The sequence below is a fragment of the Sciurus carolinensis genome, chromosome 11 (genome assembly GCF_902686445.1).
Source record: "Sciurus carolinensis chromosome 11, mSciCar1.2, whole genome shotgun sequence".
Lineage (NCBI taxonomy): Eukaryota > Metazoa > Chordata > Mammalia > Rodentia > Sciuridae > Sciurus > Sciurus carolinensis.
Window position 1 is genome coordinate 44649564 of NC_062223.1, and position 26359 is coordinate 44675922.

Sequence of the window (26359 nt, forward strand, 5' to 3'; positions counted from 1 at the left end):
TTGTCGAACTTTTTAAAAAAACATCTTCATACTCGCTCTGGCACCTCTCAGTGCAATGTGCCAGTTGATCCAAGGTCAAATGTTGGGTAGTTTACTTCCCCTTTATGACTTATATCTATCTACCTACCTACCTATCTTTGCTTAATCTAAATAGTGGACCTTCTCGGATGCTATTTTTGTATATAACAAGTAATTATTTGTATGACTAGAGTTATATCTTAATTTTCTTTTCCTAACTATATTTCATTGTCTTATGTTGAAGAAGTTCTTCTTAAATTTTACTTCCAAGCTAATAGATCTTCAGATATAACTTACCTCCTCAAAGAGAAATCTATTTTCATACTTTAATCTGCTATATATATAATAGGCAACTTAAAGGATATAAAGATGAGTAAGACATGGACATTATCTTTGGTAGCCATAAGCAGTAGATAAAGGAAACAGTACATAAATTAATAATAATGACAAACTTAAAATAATTACTTTATGTACTTACAATGATGTCTTTAATTTTCGTTTATAGAAAAGATTCAAATACTATTCTTATATGTGCAGAAGTTAGGTTTTAATTGTAGATGTATTTTGATAACATTTAAAAAAAATGTCTTTCCCATTCATTTCAGAGAAAAAATGGCTCAAGCTTACGACTTTGCACTGGATAAAATTGGAATGGAAATTATGTCCTATCAGGTAGCGTTAAAACTTAAATATATAAACTTAAATTATATACCCTTAAATATATACATTTAAAATTTCAAAAAAGATACTAACATTTTGTTTTATTTCTTAGATTTGGGTAGATTACATCAATTTTTTAAAAGGCGTGTAAGTATAGTTTTATACTTTATATTTAAATTTTTTATGTAAACAATTAACTATAGTATAAGTGATGGCATTTCTTATTCAATCTCAGGGAAGCTGTTGGATCTTATGCAGAAAATCAGAGAATAACAGCTGTTCGAAGAGTTTATCAACGAGGTTGTGTTAATCCAATGATCAACATTGAACAACTCTGGAGAGACTATAATAAGTACGAAGAGGTAAATTAGTTTATTATTGTAAGCCAAGTCATTTTAATTGTGTGTGTGTGCGTGTGTGCGCGCGCGTGTGTGTGTGTGTGTGTGTGTGTGTGTGTGTGTGTACTGAGGATTGAACTCAGGGGCACTCAAGCACTGAGCTACATCCTCAGCCCTATTTTGTATTTTATTTAGAAGACAGTGTCTCACTGAGTGCTTAGTGCTAAGGCTGGCTTTGAACTCTCGATCCTCCTGCCTCAGCCTTCCGAGCCACTGGGATTATAGGTGTGCACCACTGCACCAGCCATTTTAATTTTTAAACATCTTGGATTTGTGAATTCTAGCCTTTCTCATATCAGGTAACTGAATATCAGTGATGCACAGTGTCTGGGTTTTTACTTTTTTTCTTTTGGTACTGGGTATTGAACCCAGGGGTGCTTTTACCTCTGAGCTACATCTCCAGTCCTTTTTATTTTTTTCTTTCAGTCCTAGGAATTGAACCCAGAGGCCCTCTACCACTGAGTTATGCCTATGCCCTTTTTGTTTTTGTTTTTGTTTTTAATTTAATTTTATTTTTTGTATGGGGGATTGAACCCAGGGTGCTTACCCACTGAGCATTATCTCCAGCCCTTTTTATTTTTTATTTTGCAACAGGGTTTTGCTAAATTGTCTAGGGCCTCACTTAGTTGCTGAGGCTGTCTTTGAACTTGCAATCTTCCTTCCTCAGTCTCCCAAGCTGATGGGATTACAAGCATGAGCCACCAGCCTAGCCCTTTCTTATTTTGAGACAGAGTCTTGCTAAGCTAAGATTGGCTTTAAACTTGTAGTTCTCCTGCCTCAGCCCCCCTAGTTGCTGGGATTACAGGTGTGCATCACCATGCCTGGCTGTTGTTCTGTTTTGAAACTGGGGATCAAACTCAGGGTCTTCAGCATCTAGGCAGGTTTTCTACCACTGAGCTATACCCTTAGCCCACATTGTCTGTTTTTTTTTTGTTGTTGTCTTTTTGTTTTTGTTTGTTTGTTTTTAGTTTTCAATGGGACTTTTATTTTATTTATAAGAGGTGCTGAGGATTGAACCCAAGGCCTCACACATGCCAAGCAAGTGCTCTACCACTGAACCACAACCCCAGCCCCAACATTGTCTGTGTTTATATTGATTATAATGAAAGGGATACTCCTTGTGTTTTTGCAAGGATTTTAGAGTCTCCATATTGTGTTGGTATTTTTTTGTGAACTACTCTGGGAAAAAATATACTTTTTATAAAACTCTTTGTGGCAGGGATGGTGGAATCGAACCCAGGGCCCCTTACATGATAGATAAGCACTTTACCACTAAGCTGTATCCCCAGTCCATTTTTATTCAGTGCTAACTCATCTCTAAGTATTCATATACACACATATTGCACTTCAACCTCCTGTGAAAGGATACCTTTTTGGAATTATTTTTTGAGTAGTAATAATCAGTTGCTATGCATCTCTCTCACTTAATTCAAGTGATGTGATTATTGTTTTCAGTTTGTTAGATGTGAGGTTGCATCCACCAAAAACAACAGTAATATGTTTTGTTTTTTCTTAGGGTATCAATATTCACTTAGCTAAAAAAATGATTGAAGATCGGAGTAGAGACTACATGAATGCTAGGCGAGTGGCAAAGGTATGGAATTCCATCAAGCCATTTATTTATTTATTTATTTTGAGTATTCAATTATTTTGAGTAAACCATTCAATTCTCAAACCCTCACATACATAATGTTCTTTTACAAGTGTTTAAATAAAAAGGAAAATGCATTTTCATACAAACAGAATTACAAGTATATATTAATAGACTTTTCAGATTACTAACCAAGTTGCTAAGATTTCATTTACATTGTTCTTAAAGCTGTTCAATGAGAAAAAATGTGGAACACTTCATGAATTTGCATACCATCCTTGATCAGGAGCCATGCTAATCTTCTCTGTATTGTTCCGATTTTAGTATATGTGCTGCTGGTGTGAGCACAGCCATTTATTTTAATAATTATTGAGTCTGCCATTTATATCTAGGCTTTCCCTGTCTGATGTTAGTTACTCTTGAAATTTCAGTCATTAGCAATCTTAACTAATGTGGATTATCTCAGTTAGTTGACATCATCACATCTGTCTGAAGAGATGATATATTTGAAATTAAATTCTTTTTTGCAGGCATGTTAAAGGACAAAATAGAACAAATTGGATTTAGAAGAAATTATTTAGAGACTGTTGAAACAAGGTTCTACCTAGAACTGATATAGTGGTTCATAACCTTCCTTATATTTGCTCATAAGAAAACTGTACTACTCTGCAGTCAGAGTATAGTTATAAAATAACATAGTTCTCAGGGACAAATTTTATAGTGTGCATGTCTTTCCAATCATTGATATTCTTAGAAGTTAGGAAAAATACAAACTGTTGAAATTTAAAAAGATAACTTCTCCAAAGATGGCAATAATCCACCAAATCTTCAGTCATGTTATTTGTCAATTGGTACATCCTAAAGAGCCACCTCCTAGATTGCCTCCAGAAAGGACCCCTGGAAGGTCTTTTCACCCACTCCTGGGAACCCATTCATGCATGGGTATCTTTTTGCCTCCCCTTTGTTTTTAGGTTATGTTAACAAAGTGGTATTTGGAAAAAATAGGCATTTGAACAAAGTATTCCAAACTGATCCTCTCCATCCCATATATCTGAGTAGCTGCAGTGTCACCAAAGAATTTTAAATGCTTTTTGTTTAGGAATATGAGACAGTAATGAAAGGCTTGGACCGCAATGCCCCTTCAGTGCCTCCTCAGAATACTCCTCAAGAAGCTCAGCAAGTAGATATGTGGAAGAAGTATATACAGTGGGAAAAGAGCAACCCTCTTCGTACAGAGGATCAGACTCTTATAACAAAAAGAGGTAACAAAATTAACCCTCCTGGGACTTGATATTGTCCCACAGATTAGTGAGGTGCTTTTTTATCCCTAGTCTTGTTTCTTATGTTCTCCAGACTTCATGTCTATAGATCTATCTCCATGTGCACTGCCTCCATGTTTTATTTTATCCAACTTTCTGTTAAGCATATTTAGTAAATTCATTTCATGTACTCTATTTTTCAGTTCTAAATTCCTTTTTTATAGTTTCCATTTGTCTTTGAGATTTTATATGTTATCATCTTTTTCTTTAAACCCTAGAACAGTGGTTATAAAGTCCTCGTCTGCTAATTCCAACAGTAGGCTATTAGCCATCATGAGATGGTTTCCTTTGACTGCTTTTTCTCTTGACTATGGGTCAATTTTTCTGTTCCATTACTTGTCTGAAAATTCCCATTTTTTCTTTTGGATATAGTACAAATGTACAAATGAAACATTGTAAAGACTTTGGATTCTTTTAACTTCCACAGAAGAATGTTGAGTTTTATTTAGCAGAAAGTTAAATTTATTGACAGATCACTGATGGTGGGTGAGATTTGGTTTTATACTATTAAGACAGGTTTGTTTTAGTTTTATCTTTAAACTTAAGGTAAATTTCTTAGTCCTGGGACATAATCTTTACTCCTAAAACATAATGGAAAATCCATTAAGGTATTTACTCAAACCATTGGGATAGAATTCAAATACCAAATTTGGTATCCCTTGCAATAGGCAACTGCTAAGATATCTATTCAAATCGTTCAGTGTTTCAGCTTTGCTTTCTGCTGGGCTCTTTGTATTCTTTCTGACGTACGTGTACTTCAGGGATTAGTTAAAGATTGGATAATCCAGCTCTGGCTCTTTCCTTTTGGGAATTTCCTGCTGCTCTCAGAACCTTGAACTCTTTGAGCCAGTAAGACTTGAGTTCTAGCTATCATAGAACTACATGGGCATGGATGTGCCCTTTTAAAGGAAGAAGACATATTAAATATGAATTTCACCCAATGTAGTTACCTTTTCTCCAAGGGATCAATCTGCTCAGATTACTCCTTCCTTTCGGTCACTTTCTGGTACTTAAAATTTGTATTTTATTTTATTTTGAGATAGGGACTCACTGTGTTGCCTAGGCTGGTCTTAAACCTGTGAGCTCAAGTGATCCTCTCAAGTAAATGGAACTATAGGCATGTGCCACCTTGCCTGACTTTCTAGTACATTTTTAAGAATTGGTTTTTGTACTTTTATTTCCCATTTCTTGAGATGGGGAGTGTACTGGGAATTGGACCCTGGGCCTCATGCATACTAAATTCCTCCATAGAGCTACACCCAACCCTGAGTCCTGATATTTCAGAAAGGGTAGTCTGATTCAAACTACTCTGCCACTGCCCAGACTGAATTGGGAACTTACTGAATTCATAAATCTTGCCCTACTCACTCACCTATAGGCTTTTGTAAATATTGCTTCCTTTGCCTATATCATTTTTTAAATCTACCCCTATCCTTTCTCTGGTCCATTTATTTTCAATTTATCCTCTTTTTTTTTTTTTTAACTCAGTACTGGAGACTGAACCCAGGGCCTTGCTTATGCTAGGCAACCACTGAGTTATTCCCATTCCTCATCTGATTATCTTCTATCCCTTCTTCAGGTTCTGCTTTAGATGTCGTTTTTTTAGTGAAGCCTGTCTTGAGTCTGTAGACTGTTAAATCCTACGGTTGTATGATGGAATACATCGTACTTCTTTTATCCTAGTAATTTTTATATTTACTTCCTTAATGTCTATCCTCTGTATACTGCAGACTTCTTGAATACAGGAGATCTTATTCACTAGTATATTCACAGTGCCTTTCATGCTCTTTAGCATATAGTTGGTGATCAGTAAATATTAACAATAAATGATGAACAGATGGGGCTTGGGTGGATGGTGGTGACAAAAATCACTAAAGCTTTTGATTTCTAACTTACCATTTATTATTGAGTATTGAGCCTCATAATTTACTTGTGATGCTTTATTGATAGTTTAAAAATAGTATTTATTTTAATTGAGTGTTGTTTGTACATGTCTTCCCTTAGTAATGTTTGCTTATGAACAGTGCCTGCTGGTCCTGGGCCATCACCCTGATATTTGGTATGAAGCTGCCCAGTATCTTGAACAGTCAAGTAAACTGCTCGCAGAGAAGGGAGTAAGTATTCCACTCCCCATGGGCTTTTTGTGATTTTGATATGGCAGTGATTTGCCGAAAAACATAGCACTGAATTTGGTAACAAAGTGTTGTTGGAAATTTTAAACTCATGTCAATATGAATCTTAGTGACATCCGTATGATTAGAATGCTTAGAATTAAAAATAGAGTGGCTGCTTTTTTATTATATTAAAGTGATGAACCAAAATATTTGCAGTATTATTCTGTAAGTTAAAATAATGGTGGGCTATGGGTGTAGCTTAGTGGTAGAGCATGTGCTTAATAAGTACAAGGTTCTGGGTTCCCTCAGCATCAAAAAAATAGGAAGAAGTCTTGGAATTGTTAGAATTCTGAGAGTGTCGTGTGTGTTTTCTTTTTGTGTGTGTATATTTAAAATTAAATGCAGTTTATTAATTTTAAACACTTTCAACTATATTGAAATTGTTGAAGATATATTTTCTTTTTTCTTCTAGGACATGAATAATGCCAAACTATTTAGTGATGAAGCTGCTAATATATATGAAAGAGCCATAAGCACTTTATTAAAGAAAAATATGCTTCTTTATTTTGCATATGCAGATTATGAAGAAGTGAGTAAAAATGTTTCAAACTTTATAATTCAGAGTTTTACTGCATGACTAAATTCTTTTCTGGATGCTTCTTTGCTGAGCATATTGCTTTTGTTAGCCAGAGATGATGCAAAGTGAACAGTTGTTAGTTCTTAGCTCATATTTTATTTATGCTCACTGCAGGAGCCATAGTGTTTGTGTTGAGGGATGGGGATACAGCCCCTGTATTCCTTAGAACTGCATGGTTTTGTGTGTGTGTGTGTGTGTGTGTATTCACTTCTCTTCTACTTCAGAGTCGCATGAAGTATGAGAAGGTTCACAGTATATACAACAGACTTCTGGCAATTGAGGATATTGACCCCACCTTGGTGAGTAACTTTACAAATCTTTCTTTCCTACTTTGACAGTCTGATTTAACAACAAAATAATTTATATACGGTAAAATATACTGCTTTTTTTTTTTTTTTTTTTGCGGTGCTAGGGATTGAACTCAGGGCCTTATGCTTGTGAGGCAAGCACTCTACTAACTGAGCTATCTCCCCAGCCCCATGATTCTTGATAAATAACATTGAGTCATGGAACACCAGCACAATCAAGATACAAGATATTTCCTTCACCTTCCTCAAAATTCCCTTACGTGACCCCTTTCTTGGGCATTGCTTTTGCTGCTGAGTGCTAATTTGAACTCTACTCCATTGTTTTTCTTTTTAACACAATAGTTGAAACAGCTGCATAGGGGTTTCTCTAACACACTTTCCTTGTGATCATGGTTAGAAGCCACTTTGTGCCATATAGTTGTTGCTAAATAAATATTTCTTTTTAAATAAATAGAGATAGGAGAAATGGAAGGGATTTGACAGAAATTCATTTTATCCTGAATCTTGCTATTGCAGTGGTTTTCAGAGCCCTGAGGTTCTGCCGAAGTACAATGACACCCTTTCAGTGGGTAGGAAAGGTAGAGGCCTATGATGCTAGATCCACTGCCTTACGTCATCTACACAACACTGCTTCTTTTGTTTCTTTATATTGGAGTTCTGTTGCCCTAATTGCTTGTATTTAGTCATCATTTAAAAACTCACTTAGCTAATATATCCAGCAAAAATTGCTGGCCTATATGTATTGTACTAGACTGCAGCAATATGATGACAAACTAGATAAAATTCATTTCCTTGAAGAATTCATATAGTTCATCCATCCATCCAAACTAACCAGGTCCCTACTAACAGTCATTGTTCATAAACAAACACTGCACATTTATTATGGGTGGGGCACTCTGCAGGTGTTAGATATAAATGGATCGTAAATAGTTTATCAGTGAAGTTCTAATATATTGTCTTTGGAAAATAAATAGTGGGATTTCTAAATAAACCAAGAAAACGCAAAGTTAAACATAAAACACAGCATTAAATCCAATATTGAGTTTCATAGATATTAAAATTCATTAATGGAGTCTTTTCTAGTACTTTCACATTTTTTCTTAAAATTTATATCTACTTAATTTTTTTTTTTTTTTTTTTTTTTTTGGTACTGGAAGTTGAACCCAGAGCCTTAATCACTGAGTCACATTCCCAGCCCTTTTTATATTTTTTTATTTTGAGACAGGATCTCACTAAGATGCCCAGGGCCTCACTAAGTTGTTGAGGCTGGCTTTGAACTTGTGGATTCTCCTGCCTCAGCCTCCTGAGCTACTGGGATTATAAGTGTGCTCCACCACACCCTGCTGTTTAAATTTTTAAACAAATTTGTATGACATCAACTTTTTTACTTTATTAGTTGTCCAACTTTGAGTATTTAATTATTTTTTCTGGTTCTGGAGATTGAACCTGGGGTTTCATGCATGCTGGTCAAGTGCCACTGACCTATATACCTAGCCCAATATTTATTTATTTATTTTCTTATTTATGGTACTAGGGATAGAATTCCCCCTTAAAATTTAAATTGCATAGTCCAGAATTAAATATGGTGATGATTGTACAACCTTATGATTGTATTTAAAACCATTGGATTATATACTTTAAATGGTAAATGTTGTGATATATGAACTGTATCTCGATAAAAAACAAAGCACCTCAATTAGTATGCATCCCTAATACCAAAAAAAATAGTTTATGGATTTAATAGTGCATCTTCTATAATCCTACTTTCTAATTTCTTGGGTATTAAGGATTGCTTTCTTATATAGGAAATATTAGCAGAGGAATTAGGTAAGCTGGTGATGCTACAGAGATCACATTCTGCCTAATTTGTATAATACAAATATATAATTTTTTTGCAAAGGTATATATCCAATATATGAAATTTGCAAGGAGAGCAGAAGGTATCAAATCTGGACGAATGATATTTAAAAAAGCAAGAGAAGATACCAGAACCCGCCACCATGTCTATGTTACTGCAGCACTCATGGAGTATTACTGTAGTAAGGTAAATACTGAAATACTTAAAGATGAAGTAATCTTCTTTATCTGAAAACATTAATTAAAAGAAAATAGTTGTTGGGGTTGGGGATTTAGCTCAGTGGCAGAGCATTTGCCTAGCCCATGCAAGGCCCTGAGTTCGGCCCTCAGCCCTGAAAATTAAAAAAAAGTAGTTCTAGTTTCTGTTATTAAGCTTTAATTGCTTCATTTCATAAAGGATGTCTAAGTGTTTCTGTGTAAAATGATGTGGAGTGTTAGCCAAATCACTAGTTCCCTGCTATTTATGTGTGTCTTTATGCCTTATTAAACCCCATATTTCCTTTTATTTTACTTTTTTCTTTTAAAAAGATAGACCTTGCTCTGTTAGCCAGACTGACCTTGAAGCCTTGAACTCTCAGGTTCAAGTCATCCTGTTGTCTCAGCCTCAGGCAGCTGGGACTACAGGCCATGCTGTTCCTTAAACCTTGTATCTTTTTTGCTTTCTTTCCTTTTTTTTTTTTAATACTGGGATTGAGCCCAGGGTGTTTTACCTTCAAGCTGCATCTCTAGCACCTGCCCCCGCCACGTTTTTGAGACAGTTACTTAGGCTAGCCTCAAAGTTGTAATATTCCTGCCTCAGCCTCCCAAATTGCTGGGATTACAGGCAAGTGCAATCACGCCCAGTTTAAACTCCATATTTCTATTATTTATTTATTTATTTATTTATGGGTACCGGGGATGGAACTCAGGGGCACTCGACCACTGAGCCACATCCCTCCAACCCTATTTTGTATTTTATTTAGAGACAGGGTCTCACTGAGTTGCTTAGCGCCTCACTTTTGCTGAGGCTGGCTTTGAACTATTGATCTTCCTGCCTCAGCCTCAAGAGCTGCTGGGATTATAGGCATGCACCACCATGGCCAGCTTATTTATTTATTTTAAACCCCATATATCTGAACCTAAACTCCACTGACTGATTTTTAGCTCAGTAATTTTTACTTAACATGGTTTTAGTTTTCATTTTAATTCTTTCATACCTTGTCATGTATGTTGCAGTTTTAATATTCTTCTGAGTATTTTATCTGACATTTCATAGAAATCAGTACTTGGCTGTCTTTACTTGTAGGATAAATCTGTTGCCTTTAAGATTTTTGAGCTGGGACTAAAGAAATACGGAGACATCCCAGAATATGTCCTGGCCTATATTGACTATCTCTCTCACCTCAATGGTAAGTTAATTCTAGAAGCTATAATGGTTACTTAATATTAAACCATCTGAAATTATGTTGCTAGGTTTTTCCTTCTTGAATGTATTATAATTTTGACATCACATCAAAACCAGGCACTTAATAGTCACCCAAGAAACATTGGTGGCCTATCCACCAGGAGTTGAATAATGGTAGATGCCTTTTGACTGCAGAATGGTCTTTTTTTTTTTTTTTTTTTTCGGTACAGGGGATCGAACTCAGGGCCTTGTGCTTGCGAGGCAAGCACTCTGCCAGCTGAGCTATCTCCCCAGCCCCAGAATGGTCTTTGATCAGTAAAGTTCTGTTAGTAGTAGGATAAAACTACAAAGTCAGAGTAAGGAAACACCGAGTTGTTGATATTCATTTCTGAAGACTCTGGGCAACTCACCTCCCATCTCCTAGAGGGAAACTGACAAAAATAAAACCTCAAAGACTGGGGAGGTAGCTCAGTGGTAGAGCCCTTGCCTAGCAAGTACAAGGCCCTGGGTTTGATCCCCAGCATTATCAAACAAAACAAAACAAACTCTAGCCACCGATACTCAGAGATGTCCATGTAGTAAAGTAAAATACTTTGCAGCTACTGGGAAAAAATTTTAAAAGGACACATTATGTTCATTAGGATCTTTATTTTTATTCTCCTGTTATAATGACAATAATACAGCCATCCTTTACTGAGGTCCTAGTATTTGCCAGGCACTGTGCTAGGTAATTCATTCATCCATATGTATGTGTGTGCGTGTGTGTAAAACTTAGTCTAGTTACCTATAGTCCAGGATATGCAACTTCTTGACAAAATAAACATTGTGTAAATATTGTGTAAAAGCTGGTTAAAGAAAGAAATATACATGGGCTGGGAATATAGCACAGTGGCACAGCACTTGCCTGGCATGTGTGAGACTTGTTTCAATCTCCAGTACCAGCAAAAATAAACAAAAAAAGAAATATGCAATTATGTGTAAATAATTACAGAATTAGATATTATAACCATATTTTAATAATTTTAATATTTCAAAAAAATATAGCATCCTATTATACTAAAAGATGTATAAAATATAGTATAATAATATCCTAAGTAGTATAAAAGAGTCAAAATTAAATATGAGGGGCTGAGGTTGTGGCTCAGTGGCAGAGTGCTTGCCTCGCATGTGTGAGGCACTGGATTTGGTACTTAGCGCCACATAAACATAAACAAAATAGACATGCTGTCCATCTACAACTACAAAAAATTTTTTTTAAATAAAATATAAATTAAATATGATTTTTAATTTCAGCTTAGTGACTCTACACTCTGGAAAAAGATTTAACTTCAAAAAGTAAGATAGTAAGGCATTTAATTGATAAAGAAATTTTCTTGAATGAAGTCCATGTTCCTCACTAATCTTAAACTATTTTGCTTTATATTTTTTTAGAATAGTTACTAGTATGTGTATTTCTTACTATTTTCTTAACATGAGAATGATATCTGATGTCAATATTGTTGTTTCCCAAGTTCAGTATCTTAGATAGTTCCTTAGATAGTCAAGCATTTATTCATTGCCTTCCTTTACTAAGGTCCAGGAATACACAGATGACTAGGACTCCATTCTTACGGTCACAGAGTACTTCCATGTAGAAATACAGTTGCATCGCCAGTCTTCACTGTGGCATCGTTCTGAAGTTAGCTGTATAATCTTACACTGCAATTTTCTCATCTGCAGAATGGTCAGAATAGGAATAACTTTCATAGAATTCTTGAGGATTAAATCAAATTTTGCATGTCTTTGACTTAACACCTGAAATGTGGAAAGCAGTCCATAAATGTTAACTATTTTTGATCATGATAGTGAAATGTGCTAAATACAGCCCTGCATGAAGTATTTTGGAAGCCCAGAGAAGAGAGTTCTAGAGCTGTGCAATACAGTTATGGTAGCTACTAGACTATTAAGATACTGAGCTAGGCCAAATGATGAGGTCACCACTAGACTATTGGGTGTGATAGGCCAAAACAAGGTGTTCTCTAAGTGTAAAATATGCATCAGACTTCAGATTTAGTATTTTGTTTTAAAAAAAGGAATGTAAAATTTCTTAATTTTTCATATTGATTGCATGTTGAAATAAATAAACTATATTAAAATTATTTTCTCCTCATTTTACTCTAGAGTAGCAGAAAATGTATTTTTAAAAATATTTATTTAGCTGGCTGTAGTGGTACACACCTGTAATCCCAGCAACTAGGGAGGCTGAGGCAGGAGAATTGCAAGTTTGGGGACACCTCAGCAACTTAGTGAGATTGTCTCAAAATAAAAAACATTTAAAAAGGACTGGGAATATGGCTCAGTGTTTAAGCAGCCCTGGATTCAATTCCTGGTACCAAAAAAATTTTTTCTAATTCATTTTTATTTTTGTGGTACTGAGATTGAACCCCCAGGGGTGCTCTACCAATGGAGCTAGACACCCTTTTTATATTGAGATAGTGTCTTGCTAAATTGACAGACTGGCTTCAAATTTGGTATCCTCCTGCCTCAGTTTTGCAAGTTGCTGGGATTACAGGTGTGTGCCACCATGCCTGGCTCAGAAATTTTAAATTACATATTTGGTTTCCATTGTATTTTTTTGGACAGTGCTGTCCTAAAGGGTGTCAGAGAAAAGGCCTTGAAAAATGAGAAATAGCTGGGCATGGGGTGCATGCTGAGAATCCCAGTGACTCAGGAGGATTGCAAATTCGAGGCCAGTCTCAGCAACTTAGAACATCTCAAATAAAACTGGGGATGTGCTCAGGAGTAGTGCACCTCTGGGTTCCACCCCAGAACCAAATACCAAAACAGAGAGAGAGAAATGAGAAGTAGCCAGATGAAGAGAAAAAGACATTATTCCAGTCAGAGAACATGGCACGTAACTATTATGTGGAATGTTAAAAAGTATGTTGGAGCAAAACTTGGGATAAAGCAAGAAGGGTAAGATTCAGTATTTATTTATTTATTTATTTTTTTGGGTGCTGGGGAAGATTCAGTATTTAATTAACATTTTTAAAATATATTTTTTGAAGTATAGTATGTGAAATTGAAAGTTGAAGTATAATATATTTTGAAGTATAGTATAATTGAAAGTATAATTGAAAGTTGTGAAGATGGTGCCATTGGCAAAATACATTTATTCTCTCTTGGGTTTATCCTGCATAGGGATATGGAGCAAATTGAATAACTACCTGAAGGCAATACAAACCAGCCACTCTGCGAGAGATTTTTTTTTTTCCTTTCCTTTTTTTCTGGTGCACTTAACCACTTAGGGCCTCACTGAGGCTGACTTTGAACTCATAGTCCTCCTGCCTCAGCCTCCTGAATCACTGGGATTACAGGCAGGTGCCACAAAGCCCAGTTATGCTAGATATTTTTAAAATAACTTTATTGAGTATAATTTACATATCACAAATGCACCCATTTGAAGTGTACAATTCAGTTGTTATTAGTAGATTTACTACTATATTCTTAAATTTAAAAAAGTCCCTTATAGTTTAACAAGTGTCTTTTCCCCACTTTCAATTGCAGAGGAACTCCTAACATTAAAATTTAATCTACTTCTGGCAACTAGTCTTTAATTCATTTACTATTTGCTTCTCAGTCTAGATATTATTGTACTTTTACAAGATGGTAAAATAAAGAAATGAAATGTAGAGTAATCCTGGTGTCTTAAAATAAGAAACTCAATTGTAACTAAGTTTGAACTTGCCATCCTTCACGTTCAGTGTATTTTTTAATGTTAGTAGTCTGAGTATTATGTCAGCAGGCATGTAATTATCATTATTTTTGAAAGACAAATGGGACACCTTATTCCAATATCACACTGTATAGCAACTGCAGTGTGGCACAGAGATAGTCGAACTAGAGGTAAAAGACCTGGCTTCTAGTTACAACCCTGTTGTGTAATGACGACAAACCAAACCAAAGTCACTCAACTGTTTCAAACCTCAAGTTTCCTCAGCTGTAAAAATCAGGTGTGACAATAGTTACCTTGCTGCAGAGGATTTTTGTGAGGATTAAGTTGAGATAATGCTTGTGAAACTACATTGTTAAATTGTAAAACTGACCTTTTTTAATATTTAAAATCTGTTAAATATCCTAGAGGACAATAATACCCGAGTTTTGTTTGAACGAGTTTTAACATCTGGAAGCCTTCCTCCGGAGAAGTCTGGGTAAGCCATTGTGAACATGTGTCAGTCAGGTTCTGAGGGCAGCCTTAATCCGCCAGTGAGGATCTGTGTGAATGTCTGCCTGAATGGGGTATCAGGAGAAATTTCGCTTCTCTCTCGAGGTTCATTTTACCTACCTGTAAGATTTTCATACCTGATTATTTTTTCCATAATGATTAGAATTGTTTTGAGAGATGCCTTCATAATTTATTATTAAATATTTAATATCTTTCTCATTTAATATCTCTAGAAATTGATATAAACATGTTAGAGAGGAATTCTGAAGTTTTTACTTCCCTTAATCCAAAGCAGACTGTTCTTACATATTCAAAGTTTGTTTTACATATTTTGTCCCCAATTTGGTTTTGACTCTTGTCAGTTGTACCAGAGGAACAACATAGTAAATAGTAAGACTTTGGCGTGTTGGGTTTAATTTCCAGCTCAGCCCACGTAGACACTGGGCACATTTTACAACCTCACCAATCCTCACTTTCTTACTGAGTCACAGTAATGTCTACCAGTGTAGGATTTTTCTGATAGACCTGTACCTGGTATATCATAGGCACTCAATATATTCTTTCGTACATTTAAGCAAACTCAGAGCTTTAATATTGGCTGTTAGAATAATGATAAGACACAAGTTTGTCCCAAGTGATCCACATTCACATGAAAAAATAAAAGACATATTGGATTTTAGAATGTATTTTTATTCATATATTAGATGAAAAATGTATTCTATATTTTATTTCATGCTACTAAACAAATTCAGAAGAAATTAGAAATCTTTCTAGGTTCCTTTTCTAACTCTTCCACCTAGAGTTTACCCTAAGTGTTTCTTGTTGATTACAAAGAATGGGAAATTATGTTAAATAAGAAACAACTCAAAAAAAAGCTTAAATATTCAAATATTTAGGGTGAAATATTATACCTATATTTTACTTTAAATGCTTAAATAAGATTGACCAAATATGACAAAATATTATTATTAAATCTGGGAAATGGTATATAGGTATTCACGTACTCTTCCATTTTTCTATAGTCTGGAAGTCTTTACAATAAAACAAAAAAACTTATAATTTAGAAAGAAAAGGGGAGCGATTCAGACTTTTTTTTTTTTTTTCCTTTTTGGTAAATGGACTCCTGGATGCAAACCCAGAATAACTCTAAGCATTGATTGTATTTGTTTTCTTATAGAGAAATCTGGGCCCGGTTTCTAGCTTTTGAAAGTAATATTGGTGATCTTGCCAGTATACTCAAAGTGGAAAAAAGACGGTTTACAGCATTCAAAGAAGAGTACGAAGGCAAAGAAACTGCTTTGCTGGTGGACAGATATAAGTTCATGGATCTGTATCCTTGCTCTGCAAGTGAACTAAAAGCACTAGGTTATAAGGTATGTACTCAGAATCAAGATGCCTGTATTGTCTTTACTTTTCCAATATTTTAGAAGAGTTTGTGGATACCCATCATTCTAAATGAGTAGATTCTGAAATATAAATTTAGTTTTAGAATAGATTTGCAAAAAAAGAAAAAGATTCAGTGATTTTCTTGGTTTATGAAATATTGAGTATCAAAAGTAGCTGAATAAAATTATAATTAAAATGAGATTTAACTCTTTCATTTTGTTTCTGAAATCATCAGTGCCTTATATCTTATGTTCTGTGAGTGAGTAAAAAGTGTGTGGAGGGAAGAAAAAAAAAAATTCTGAATGTCATCTTAAGTGCTATTTTTTCTAATAATTTGCATCAAATCAATGAACGTGTTTTGACAGATCTTAAACCAAATGTAGTTCCTGCTCTATTTTGTAAAACATAATGAAGAAACATGACGACTTGTCATAAAATTTCCTGGGAGATTTGTAGCCTTAAAACAGCACTCATTCAGCAGCCCTTAGGGGCTCACATAGGAATGGATCTCTCCTGTATAGACTACCCAGCCACAAACAAACAAATCTAATCCGGGAACCAGTTTAGGTCAAGAGGAAAGATTAATGTTTATTAATCAGAAATAGCCCTTGCTGAGAAAACAATCATTTCTTGATCTTTCTGTGCCATGTGAACAAAGATCAAGATGGAATCCAAGGGTAAGACAGATCTGCCAGTGCCTGCTTGGTTGCTTTACACCAACTAGCATTAGGGTATTCTTGACCACCATTCTCCTTTTCCTCACTGACCTTTTAGTCTGAGTCCCACTCTGTGTCTGAACCAGACTGAAACTGAGAAAAAACTAGCCATAATTCAGCTTTAGACATTTTCCTGTAGTAGCAGCCCTAGTTCTGTGCCAGTCCCTTGTTCCTGTTCTCAACCATGGGTTCTGAGTGTTCATGGAATAACTGCTCAGGAATAAGTAGCTTCTACTTCTTGTTTACTTAATTAAAAGGCAAAGACATTTTAAGACTGCTTTATTAGAAAAAGGCTATTTGAACTTTCCCAAGTTGAAAATGAAAATTAAGGTTAATGAAAATAACGTGTTATCTTCCATCCTGTGTTTGTTGCTATTCTTATTTGGAAAGAATTAATGTGCTTCTTCATGTGGTAGTTGGTAGCATGTTACATACACGAGTCAGAGAGAAAAGCAGTTCCCATTGTGCCAAGTCATTTAGATTTGCCTATATAATACCAGATGTCACCAACTGTCTGAGCAAATTTGAGAAAGTGAAATGGGACCGGGCCTGTTAACAGGTGACTGTAGTACTCCTTTGACATACCTTGGGAGTTTTCAGTCCTGACAACATACTGAAAAGATGCCTCTGGACTGGTGGGAGGTCAAAGGCCAGGCTCCTAAACCTCTATTTCTTATGAGAAATGTGACCCTTCGAGCTTCAGTCCTTTCTAAAAAATGGAGATGTTATTATTTGCCTCATCCAGGAGGGAAACTAACAAATGGTGGCTGTTCAATATATGTTCCTTTATCCCTCTAACAGTGTGTTGAGAATCATTCTTCAGGAGTGAAATCTTACTCAGGAGCGTAGGTGCTGGCAAACATTTTATTTGTGCCTTTATGTAGCAGGACCTCACCTAACAAGACAGATGTTGTTTAAGTCTAGTGGAAAGGAGGTTCAAAAGAATATCTAAAATCTTGAATTTTCCTCCAAATCACCCTACCCTGTATTTGCTGTCATCTTACAATCTCTCCCACAAGAGCTTGGCAAATTTGTCACCTACCTGGTGACACAGTCTAGTGATCCTTAGATGGGGTTGGGGTAAGGTTATAAAACACCAGGTCTTCAGAGCCAGGAGCTATCCTTTAAGTAACAACCTTCACCATTGTTGAACTTCTTGCATCTCTCTCTCCATTCTCTTCCTGTGGTTTTAACCCAATTATTCTCACAGTATCCTCAAGATTGTAGAATTGTGCAATTATAAGACCCTTTTTCAGGTTTAGGATTCTTCTGTTCTGCATTTTCAGGATGTCTCCCGTGCTAAGCTAGCAGCTATAATTCCAGACCCAGTTGTAGCTCCTTCTATAGTGCCTGTTCTGAAAGATGAAGTGGATAGAAAACCAGAATACCCTAAACCAGACACCCAGCAGATGATTCCATTTCAGCCACGGCATTTAGCACGTAAGCCATGACTTCAGATCCAGTACTGAGGCTTCGGTGTGTTTGTGGATTTAAATCCAAGGTGTGGGGGGAAAGTAACATGGCCTTTCTGTTATAGGTTAATTATTAGACTTAGGGTTACTGACAAGTGAATTGGCAGTAATCTTTGAACGAAAGAAACTAAGAATGTCCTAAAAAAACAAAACTCTCTGTGGTCCAGATTCTAGTAACCCATTTTGGGTAGTGATACTTAGTTTTCAGAAATGCTGTAGGTGCAGCTCACTTGAATATCTGGAAACTTAATTTTGGTGTTGTTATTTGGTATTACTTATAGTTACTAGATCCTTTTTAAACAAGGCCCTTCTGATTAAATATGCTGTTGATGAACTGCCTTTAAATAGGACTGATGAACAAGTGACACGCGCAGCTCAGAAAGTCCTTGACAAAAACTTACTTCAGCTCAGCACCTGGTTGCCTTACACCAAGTCACTTGTCACTTTTCTGCTTCCCAGTGGCCACAGGGCTGAGAATGCATTTCCTGTCCCACCTATTGAGTTGGTCAAGCCGGTAAAGCACTGACAGCGTTTAAAAATGTCCAGAACAAAGCAAGACCTAGAAAATCATTATGTGCAAGTTGCTTCGTTTTAGCTCTTACCTGTACATGAGCTCTCCCATCCCACTGGGTTCATGCTTTTCCTCTCTCACAGCTCCAGGTTTACACCCTGTCCCTGGTGGAGTGTTCCCGGTGCCCCCTGCAGCTGTCGTTTTGATGAAACTTCTCCCTCCTCCTATCTGTTTCCAGGTTTGTTCACTATTTTCATGGTATATACTGTTCTGTGGGTCCTACTCATTGGTGCTTGTCCTCTTAGGAGAAATGTAAAATACTTCTACTTTAACTTGTCCAATAACTGGAGATTAAAATTTGTGTGTTAAAATAGGGTCCTTTTGTACAAGTGGATGAACTGATGGAAATTTTCCGAAGATGCAAGATACCAAATAGTGAGTAGTGAAAACTCCATGTTCAGTGTGTAATTCACATTATGGTCTCCTAGGTCTCTCCTGCTACTGAAGTCTCCCACCAGCTAGCCAATTTGCAGAATTACAATGAAACCCAGGAGTGGACTGGACCCTCTTGAATAGACAGACTTATTCAGATTCTACTTCCACTAAGTAAAATGTCACATAAGCTTATCTTTTCTATTCATGTGAACATGCACTATCCAATCTGGCTTGTGAAGATAATTATATTCATTTTAATCGCAGTTTTTGTTATTTCCCTTAGTTTAGAATCAGCAATACTACCCTGCCTTGCTAATGGGCTAATGAGTAATACACATCCAAAGTAGAACACGCTTATTCTTTCACAGTAGCATGATTTTAAACACTGTCCAACAGTCCTCTTTGCTGTTTCTGTAGCTGTTGAGGAAGCCGTGAGGATCATTACGGGCGGGGCCCCAGAGCTGGCTGTGGAAGGCAATGGCCCAGTGGAAAGTAACGCAGTACTCACCAAGGCTGTCAAAAGGCCCAACGAGGATTCAGATGAAGATGAAGAAAAGGGAGCTGTTGTTCCCCCTGTCCATGACATTTACAGAGCGCGGCAGCAGAAGCGAATTCGATGAAGCAGGCAAAAAAACCTGCCTCTGAGAAAACTCTTACCCAGGATTCCCTTTTGCCTCTTAAGTCATATGTTTAAAAGAGACAATACTTTGTTACAAGGTTCTTGGAAACAAAGTTGTATTGTCATTGGTGCCTCTATCATATGGTTCTTGAGAAAAAAACAAACCTGTGTGAATTTTAGAATATGGAACAGACCTATGCTCTAAGCAAGATTAGGTTTTCAAGAATGTGAGAACAGTACAAAATGGCAGAACCACATTTTGTTCCCTCTTCAAGGGTGTCTTGTATGTGCCGCTTGAAGATTTGTGAGTTTTCCACAGTTTTATTTTAAAAACTGGATGGCTTATGATTGTAAAGCATTTTATCACATTTTCTGAAAAACAGTTCTCAGTTTGCTTATGTAGAGTCCTGCCTTATTGTTTGTTTTTATTTATGGCAGAATGTATGGAGTCTGTTTTGTAGTTTAAAATTTTAAAACAGTCCTTTAGAAAATAAAGGATTTCAAAAACATGCCTCCTTCTACTTTTTCATTCACATTTTATTTACAATAGCTACTTTATATTAGTCAGCCATTTTCCCCCCAGTACTGAGGATTGAACCCAGGGGCGCTCTACCACTGAACCATATTCTGAGCCCGTTTTTAATTTTCTGATGTTTTGAGACAGGGTCTCACTAGGTTGCCAGGCTGGCCTTGAACTTACGATCTTCCTGCCTCAGCCTTTGGAGTCAATGGGATAAAAGACCTGTGCCACCATGCCCAGGCAGCCAATACCACTTCAAATACATGGCACATGCCTGTAATTCTAGCAACTCGAGACTGAGGCAGGAGGATTGTGAGCTTGAGGCTAGACTTAGCAACTTAGTGAGACCCTGTCTCAAAATCAAAAATAAAAAGGGCTAGGGAGGTAGCTCAGTGGTAAAGCACCCCTGGGTTAAATTCCCAGTACCAAAATGATAATAAAATAAAATATAATAATAATAATAATAATGGCTCCAGGAGGCCTATAATCTCAGCAACTCCAGAGGCTGGAGGATTGCAAGTTCAAAGCCAGCCTCAACAACTTAGGCCTTAAGTAACTTAGCGAGAACTTGTCTCCAAAAAGGGGGTAGCGGGGTTGACTGGGAATGTGGCTCAGTGGTTAAGCACCCTGGTTTCAGTCCCCAGTACCAATACATAAATAAAGGAAAGGTCATATACACTCAATTGCATGTCATTTCCTGGTCGTTTTGGGTACTCACAAAGGTTTTTTTTCCCCCTTCCTTAGTGCTGGCAATCAAACCGAGAGCCTGGCACATGCTCAAGCAAATGTTCTTTTACCACCCTATCCCTTTTTTTATTTGGGGACAGTCTTAATTGCTGAGGTTGACGTCAGATTTTCAATCCTCCTGCCTCAGCCTCCCAAGTTACTGGGATTATGGGTGTATGCCACTGTTCCCAGACCTTGAAAATATTTTTAAACAGTAAATTAAAAAAAAAAATCTTCAAATGTCAACATGTTTTCCCTTAATTAAATCTGAGGCAGGGGCTGGGGCTGTAGCTCAGTAGCGGGGTGCTTGCCTAGCACATGTAAAGGCCCTGGGTTTAATCCTTAGTACTACCTTAAAAAAAATAAAGGCATGCTGTCCATCTACAATGACAAAAATTTTTTAAATCTGAGGCATAAGATATTTCATCTTGCATTGCTCTTAAAAGCAGATAGCAATAAAGAAAATTATATCCAATTAACCAAATTATAATTATAATGAGCAAAAACTTGTCATGCAGATTCAGTCCAAAGAACTAAGTTTTGTTCTTTGGTAGTAACATTATCTTCTCTTAACTCATTTCTGGAAAAACTACTACACTGAAAACTAGTTACGCCTGAAGGATTGTGATTCAGAATGAAAGCTGAAACTCAGGAAGGAAACAAACAGAAAGGAGAGAAAAGGAAAGTCGAGTGGTTTCTAAGAAACTTATATACTGAGAACATAATTTAGAATTTGAATTCAGATGTGATTAAACAATCTTATATTTAAAAATCAGCTTTAGCTGGGTGCAGTGGTGCATGCCTGTAGTCCCAGCAACTTGAAAGGCTGAGGCAGGAGGACGGTGGGTTCAAAGTCAGCCTAAGCAACTCAGCGAGACCGTTTCTAAATAAAGGGTTTTTTTTTTTTTTTTTTTTTTTTAAACGGGCTGGGGAATGTGGCTTAGTGGCTAACTGCTCCAAACTACCCAGTGCCCACCCCCCAAAAAATCAGCTTTAAACTCCTGCATTAACCACCAGAACTCCAAAGAAGATGTTATATCTATGTTGGCATACCTAGCAAAATAAAAAGTTATAGAATCTACCTACTAGTAAATGTAACAAAATTATACCACTGAAAAAGAATGAAAAATATCACTTTTGTCAGCATATTGACCTTGGTTGATAATTAGGAATTTATTTGGTAACTGTTTAACCCTCTATGGGTCCATAGTTAATATATAAATGTTAAGAATTCCTTATGTTGGCAAAAGGCAGCCTTTTTAACAAATAGTGCTGGAAAAACTGGTTATCCATATATAGAAGAATGAGACTAAACTACCTCCCACCTTGTGCAAATATCAACTTAAAATGGATCGAAGTCTTAAGAATTGGACCAGAAATTATGTGACTCCTAGAAGAAAATGTAGGGTCCACACTCTGGCACAGAAACACAGGCAACAACTTTCTCAATAGTACCCTTCAAGCTCAGGAAATAATGCTAAGAGTTAATAAATGGAATGGCATCAAATTAAAAACATGCTCAGCAAAGGAAACAATTTTAAGAGTATAGAGAAAGAACCTACAGGGCTGGGGAGATAGCTCAGTCGGTAGAGTGCCTGCCTTACAAGCACAAGGCCCTGGGTTCAATCCCCAGCACCACCAAAAAAAAAAAAGAAAGAACCTACAGAATGGGAGAAAATCTTTGCTAGCTACTCTTTGGACAGGATTAACATCTAGAATATATACAGAACTCAAAAAATTAAAAAAAAACCCATACAAGGGATTGGGATATAGCTCAGTCAGTAGAATGCTTGCCTTGCATGCACAAGGCCCTGGGTTCAATTCCCAGCACCACCAAAAAGAAAAAAAAACAAAAACAAAAAAAAACAATAAATGGGCAAGTAAACAGGTACTTCTCAAATACAAATGACCAACAAAACTAGGAAAAAATGTTCAACATCATTAGCAACTAGGAAAATGCAAATCGAAACTGAGATTTCATCTTACTCCAGTCAGAATGGCAGCCATTAAGAATATGAACAGGGCTGGGGAGATAGCTCAGCTGGTAGAGTGCTTGCCTTGCAAGCACTGGGTTTGGGTTTGATCCCCAGTACCGCAAAAAAAAAAAAAAAAAGAATATGAACAATAATACCACCATTTGACCCAGTTATCCCACTCCTAAGTTTATACCCACAGAACTTACGTCAGCATACTACAAGTGACACAGCCACATCAAGGTTTATAGCAGCTCACTTCATAATAGCTAAACTATGGAACCAACATAGATTCTCTTCAACAGATGAATGGATAAAGAAAATGTAGTACATATACACAAACAGTATGGAATATTACTCAGTCTTAAAGAATGAAATTATGGCATTTGCAGGTAAACAGATAGAGCTGGAGAATATCATGCTTAAGTGAAATAAGGCAAACCACCAAAAATCCAAAGGTCAAATGTTTTTTCTGATAAGTGGATGCCGATCCATAATGGGGGGGCAATGAAGGGACTTTGGATTGTGCAGAGGGGAATGAGGGAAGGGGAGGGGGTGCAGGGATGGGAAGGACAGTGGAATGAGACGGACATTATTATCCTATATACATATATGATTACACTACCAGTGTGACTCTGCACCATGTTCAGCCAGAGGAAGAAGAAGGCGTGCTTCATCTGTGTACAGTGTGTCAAAATGCATTCTACTGCCATGTGAAACTAAGTAGAACAAACTAAAAAATTAAAATTAAAAAAATATGAACAATAATAAATGCTGGAGAGAAAGTGGAGAAAAAAGAACACTTCACATTGTTGGTGGGGTTGTAAATTAGTAAAACCACTACAGGAATCGGTATGGATGCTCCTCAAAAGGCCAGGCAGGGAAACGCCGTCTGACCCAGCTACAGCACTCCTTGGTGTTTCTCCTGAAGAATTAAAGTCATCGTACTACAGCAACATGAGCGTACCCACATTTATGGCAGCACAATTCACGATAGCAAACTAGGGAACCAGCCTAGGTATTCATCACTGGATGAATGGATAAAGAAAATGTGGTATATACACACAATGGGTTTTTATTCAACCATAAAGAAAAATGAAATTATGTTAATCACAGGAAAATGATGGAACTTGAGAACATTATATTAAGGGAAATAAGCCAAAATTAGAAGGTCAAGAGTTTTCTGTTTTATCTCATGTGGAAGCTAGAGAGGAAAAAGGAAAAGAAAGGTAGGAGGGGGATCCCATGAAGATCAAAGGGAGACAGCAGAGTAGAGTAAAGGGACCAGGGAAGAGGAGGGGTAAGGGAAAATACTGGGGAATGATATTGGTCAAATTATATTGCTACACTGTGTGCATGTACAGATATGACAAATCATACTATTATGTACAACTAGAATGCGCCAACACAAATCAAGAAAAAGAGTTCATTTTCACAATAGTATAGTTACCACGTTCATAAATTGTTTTGTTCCATTCCCAAAGCAAACTTCATTTAAATTGGTAAGTCTTCCTTGACTGTGACATAAAGCAAGTGAATTTATGCTTTATCCAATAAAAATTTCAAGAGCCTTTAAAGATCAGTCATACCAAGTAACAAAATTCAGGTACTGTGTTAATGAGTTAGGTAAAATCTTAAATACTCAACAAAAATGTCAGCTTACCAAACTTTGGGAGCAAAAGTCAAGAAGAGTTGGGTACAGTGGCACATGCCTATAGTCCAAGATGACTTGAGCCCAGGAGTTCGAGGCCCGCCTGGGCAACTCGGGAAGACCCCATCTCAAACACAAAAGTCAAGAACCACAATTCAGTCCTTTACTAAATGGTTTCTTCCCTGTACGAGCGCTGACCAGAGTTCTGACCAGAGTTCTGCTTTGAGCAGAAGGATGACAGTGCTTTAAAAAGCAGAGACAATGTGAACAAGACAGGAAAAGAGAATTACTTCAATTTTAAGGTATTTTTAATATATGATTTTTTATGTGGTGTAATGATGGAAGCCAGTGCCTCACACGTGCTAGGCAAGTGCTCTACCACTGAGCCACAAACCCAGCCCAATTTTAAGGTTATTTTTAACTCAGAAATCGCATTTAGTAGTTCTTAATATTGCCTGATGTGGCAGCACACATCTATAATCCCAGAGATTCAGGAGACTGAGACAGGAGAATCCCAAGTTTGATGCCAGCAACTTAGTCAGGGCCTCAACATCTCAGTGAGACCCTGTCTCAAATTTTTAAAAAAGGGCTGGGGATGTGGCTCAGTCGTAAATTGCCCCTGGATTAAATTCCTAGTATCAAAAAAAAAAAAAAAAAAAATCTCAATATTTAAATTCAGATAAAACAAACTTTAAAATGTTTAGATTAAGGGAAGTAAAGTTTGACTAGTGCTACTAACACCAGACTCATCTGATTTCAACATCAAGTGACATTCCATCAAACCAGGCCTACAGCCTAGCTCTGGGTCTTAGGTTCAGGAGGAAACACATACAAGTCAGGTGTGACAGAAACACACCTGGAGGACAGTTTAAGTAAACCCTGTTTGTTTCAACTAATGGCACTTATTTTTTAGGCCTCTGGTTATTTCCAAAAGTACAAGTGAACTTGATAGGTTAATAAGTAGAGAGGGCTTAGAGCTTATTGAGCTTAAAGATGATAGATCCCTTCCTGCCCCATGAAGTTGCTTTGAAAAGGTTATCTGTTGAAATAATTATATCACACGAAACCCAGTATAAATACACAACTGCAAATGCTGTTTGTAGTTATTTATTGGGATTGTTTTTAAATGAGACAGTGCCTTTAAATGTGAGTTTCATAGCCCATCCATTACCATTCATTCTCCATTCATGCATTCATTCATTTAGTTCAAATAACCTACAAGTTGGGATGAGAAATCATTGGGGTGAAGGTGAATGTCAGCAGATAAATAAAGACAAGACTGCAGCTCTAGTACAGAAGAGATGATGGGAGCAGACCACAGTCCCGGGAGAGGACAGAAAGAAAACTTTTCCTGCAAGTCTGTAAAAACCTGCTCGAGAAGCGCTCGAGTTTATCACAAGAGCAGATGTATACCTACAGGCAGACATTTCTGTAGTTCTTAAATTGTTAACAAAGCCATTTTTAGCCCTTTTCCATGTACAAAATATTCTGATGACCATTATCTAAATCCGCCCTCGCAGCAACAGTGTCAGCAGCGTTACTATTTTACAAACGAAAACGCTGAGGCCCTGGGGAGAATGACCAGCCCAGTATCACACAATCAGAAGACAACAGAGGAAAAAGATCAAACCAGGATCCTTCTCGAAGTCAAGTTTTGTGCACAATCTGGCCATCAGCAAATGTCAGAATCAGAAGGGAACTTAAAGATCGAGGTCAGTCCTGTCATTTTATAGGTGTGGGAAATGGGCCTTGATGTGCCAGACCTGTACATGAGAGATCAGATCCCTGGTTCCTTGACAACACCATCTTTCCTCTCTACCACCCTGTCTCAAAACTAAACACCAGTGTCATACATATAAT

The 26359-nt window shown here is 36.8% G+C and overlaps 1 protein-coding gene and 1 non-coding gene across 2 annotated transcripts in view; one reads left to right on the top strand and one right to left on the bottom strand.

Moving 5' to 3' along the window:
* Cstf3 (cleavage stimulation factor subunit 3) overlaps positions 1-20132 on the top strand; it is a 73242-nt gene extending 53110 nt beyond the window's left edge. Inside the window, exons 6-21 of the mRNA XM_047516672.1 lie at positions 624-690; positions 791-825; positions 914-1040; positions 2593-2670; positions 3767-3929; positions 5991-6100; positions 6573-6689; positions 6962-7036; positions 8946-9089; positions 10188-10290; positions 14407-14476; positions 15668-15863; positions 17879-18032; positions 18719-18813; positions 18950-19010; positions 19428-20132. Coding sequence (XP_047372628.1) covers positions 624-690; positions 791-825; positions 914-1040; positions 2593-2670; positions 3767-3929; positions 5991-6100; positions 6573-6689; positions 6962-7036; positions 8946-9089; positions 10188-10290; positions 14407-14476; positions 15668-15863; positions 17879-18032; positions 18719-18813; positions 18950-19010; positions 19428-19630 — 1798 coding nt within the window. The 3' untranslated portion in view covers positions 19631-20132. The remainder of the gene's footprint in view (positions 1-623; positions 691-790; positions 826-913; positions 1041-2592; positions 2671-3766; positions 3930-5990; positions 6101-6572; positions 6690-6961; positions 7037-8945; positions 9090-10187; positions 10291-14406; positions 14477-15667; positions 15864-17878; positions 18033-18718; positions 18814-18949; positions 19011-19427) is intronic.
* LOC124960878 (U6 spliceosomal RNA) lies at positions 2909-3015 on the bottom strand. The gene has a single exon (XR_007104195.1). It is a non-coding gene; the product is annotated as a U6 spliceosomal RNA (small nuclear RNA).
* Positions 20133-26359: the final 6227 nt, after the last annotated feature.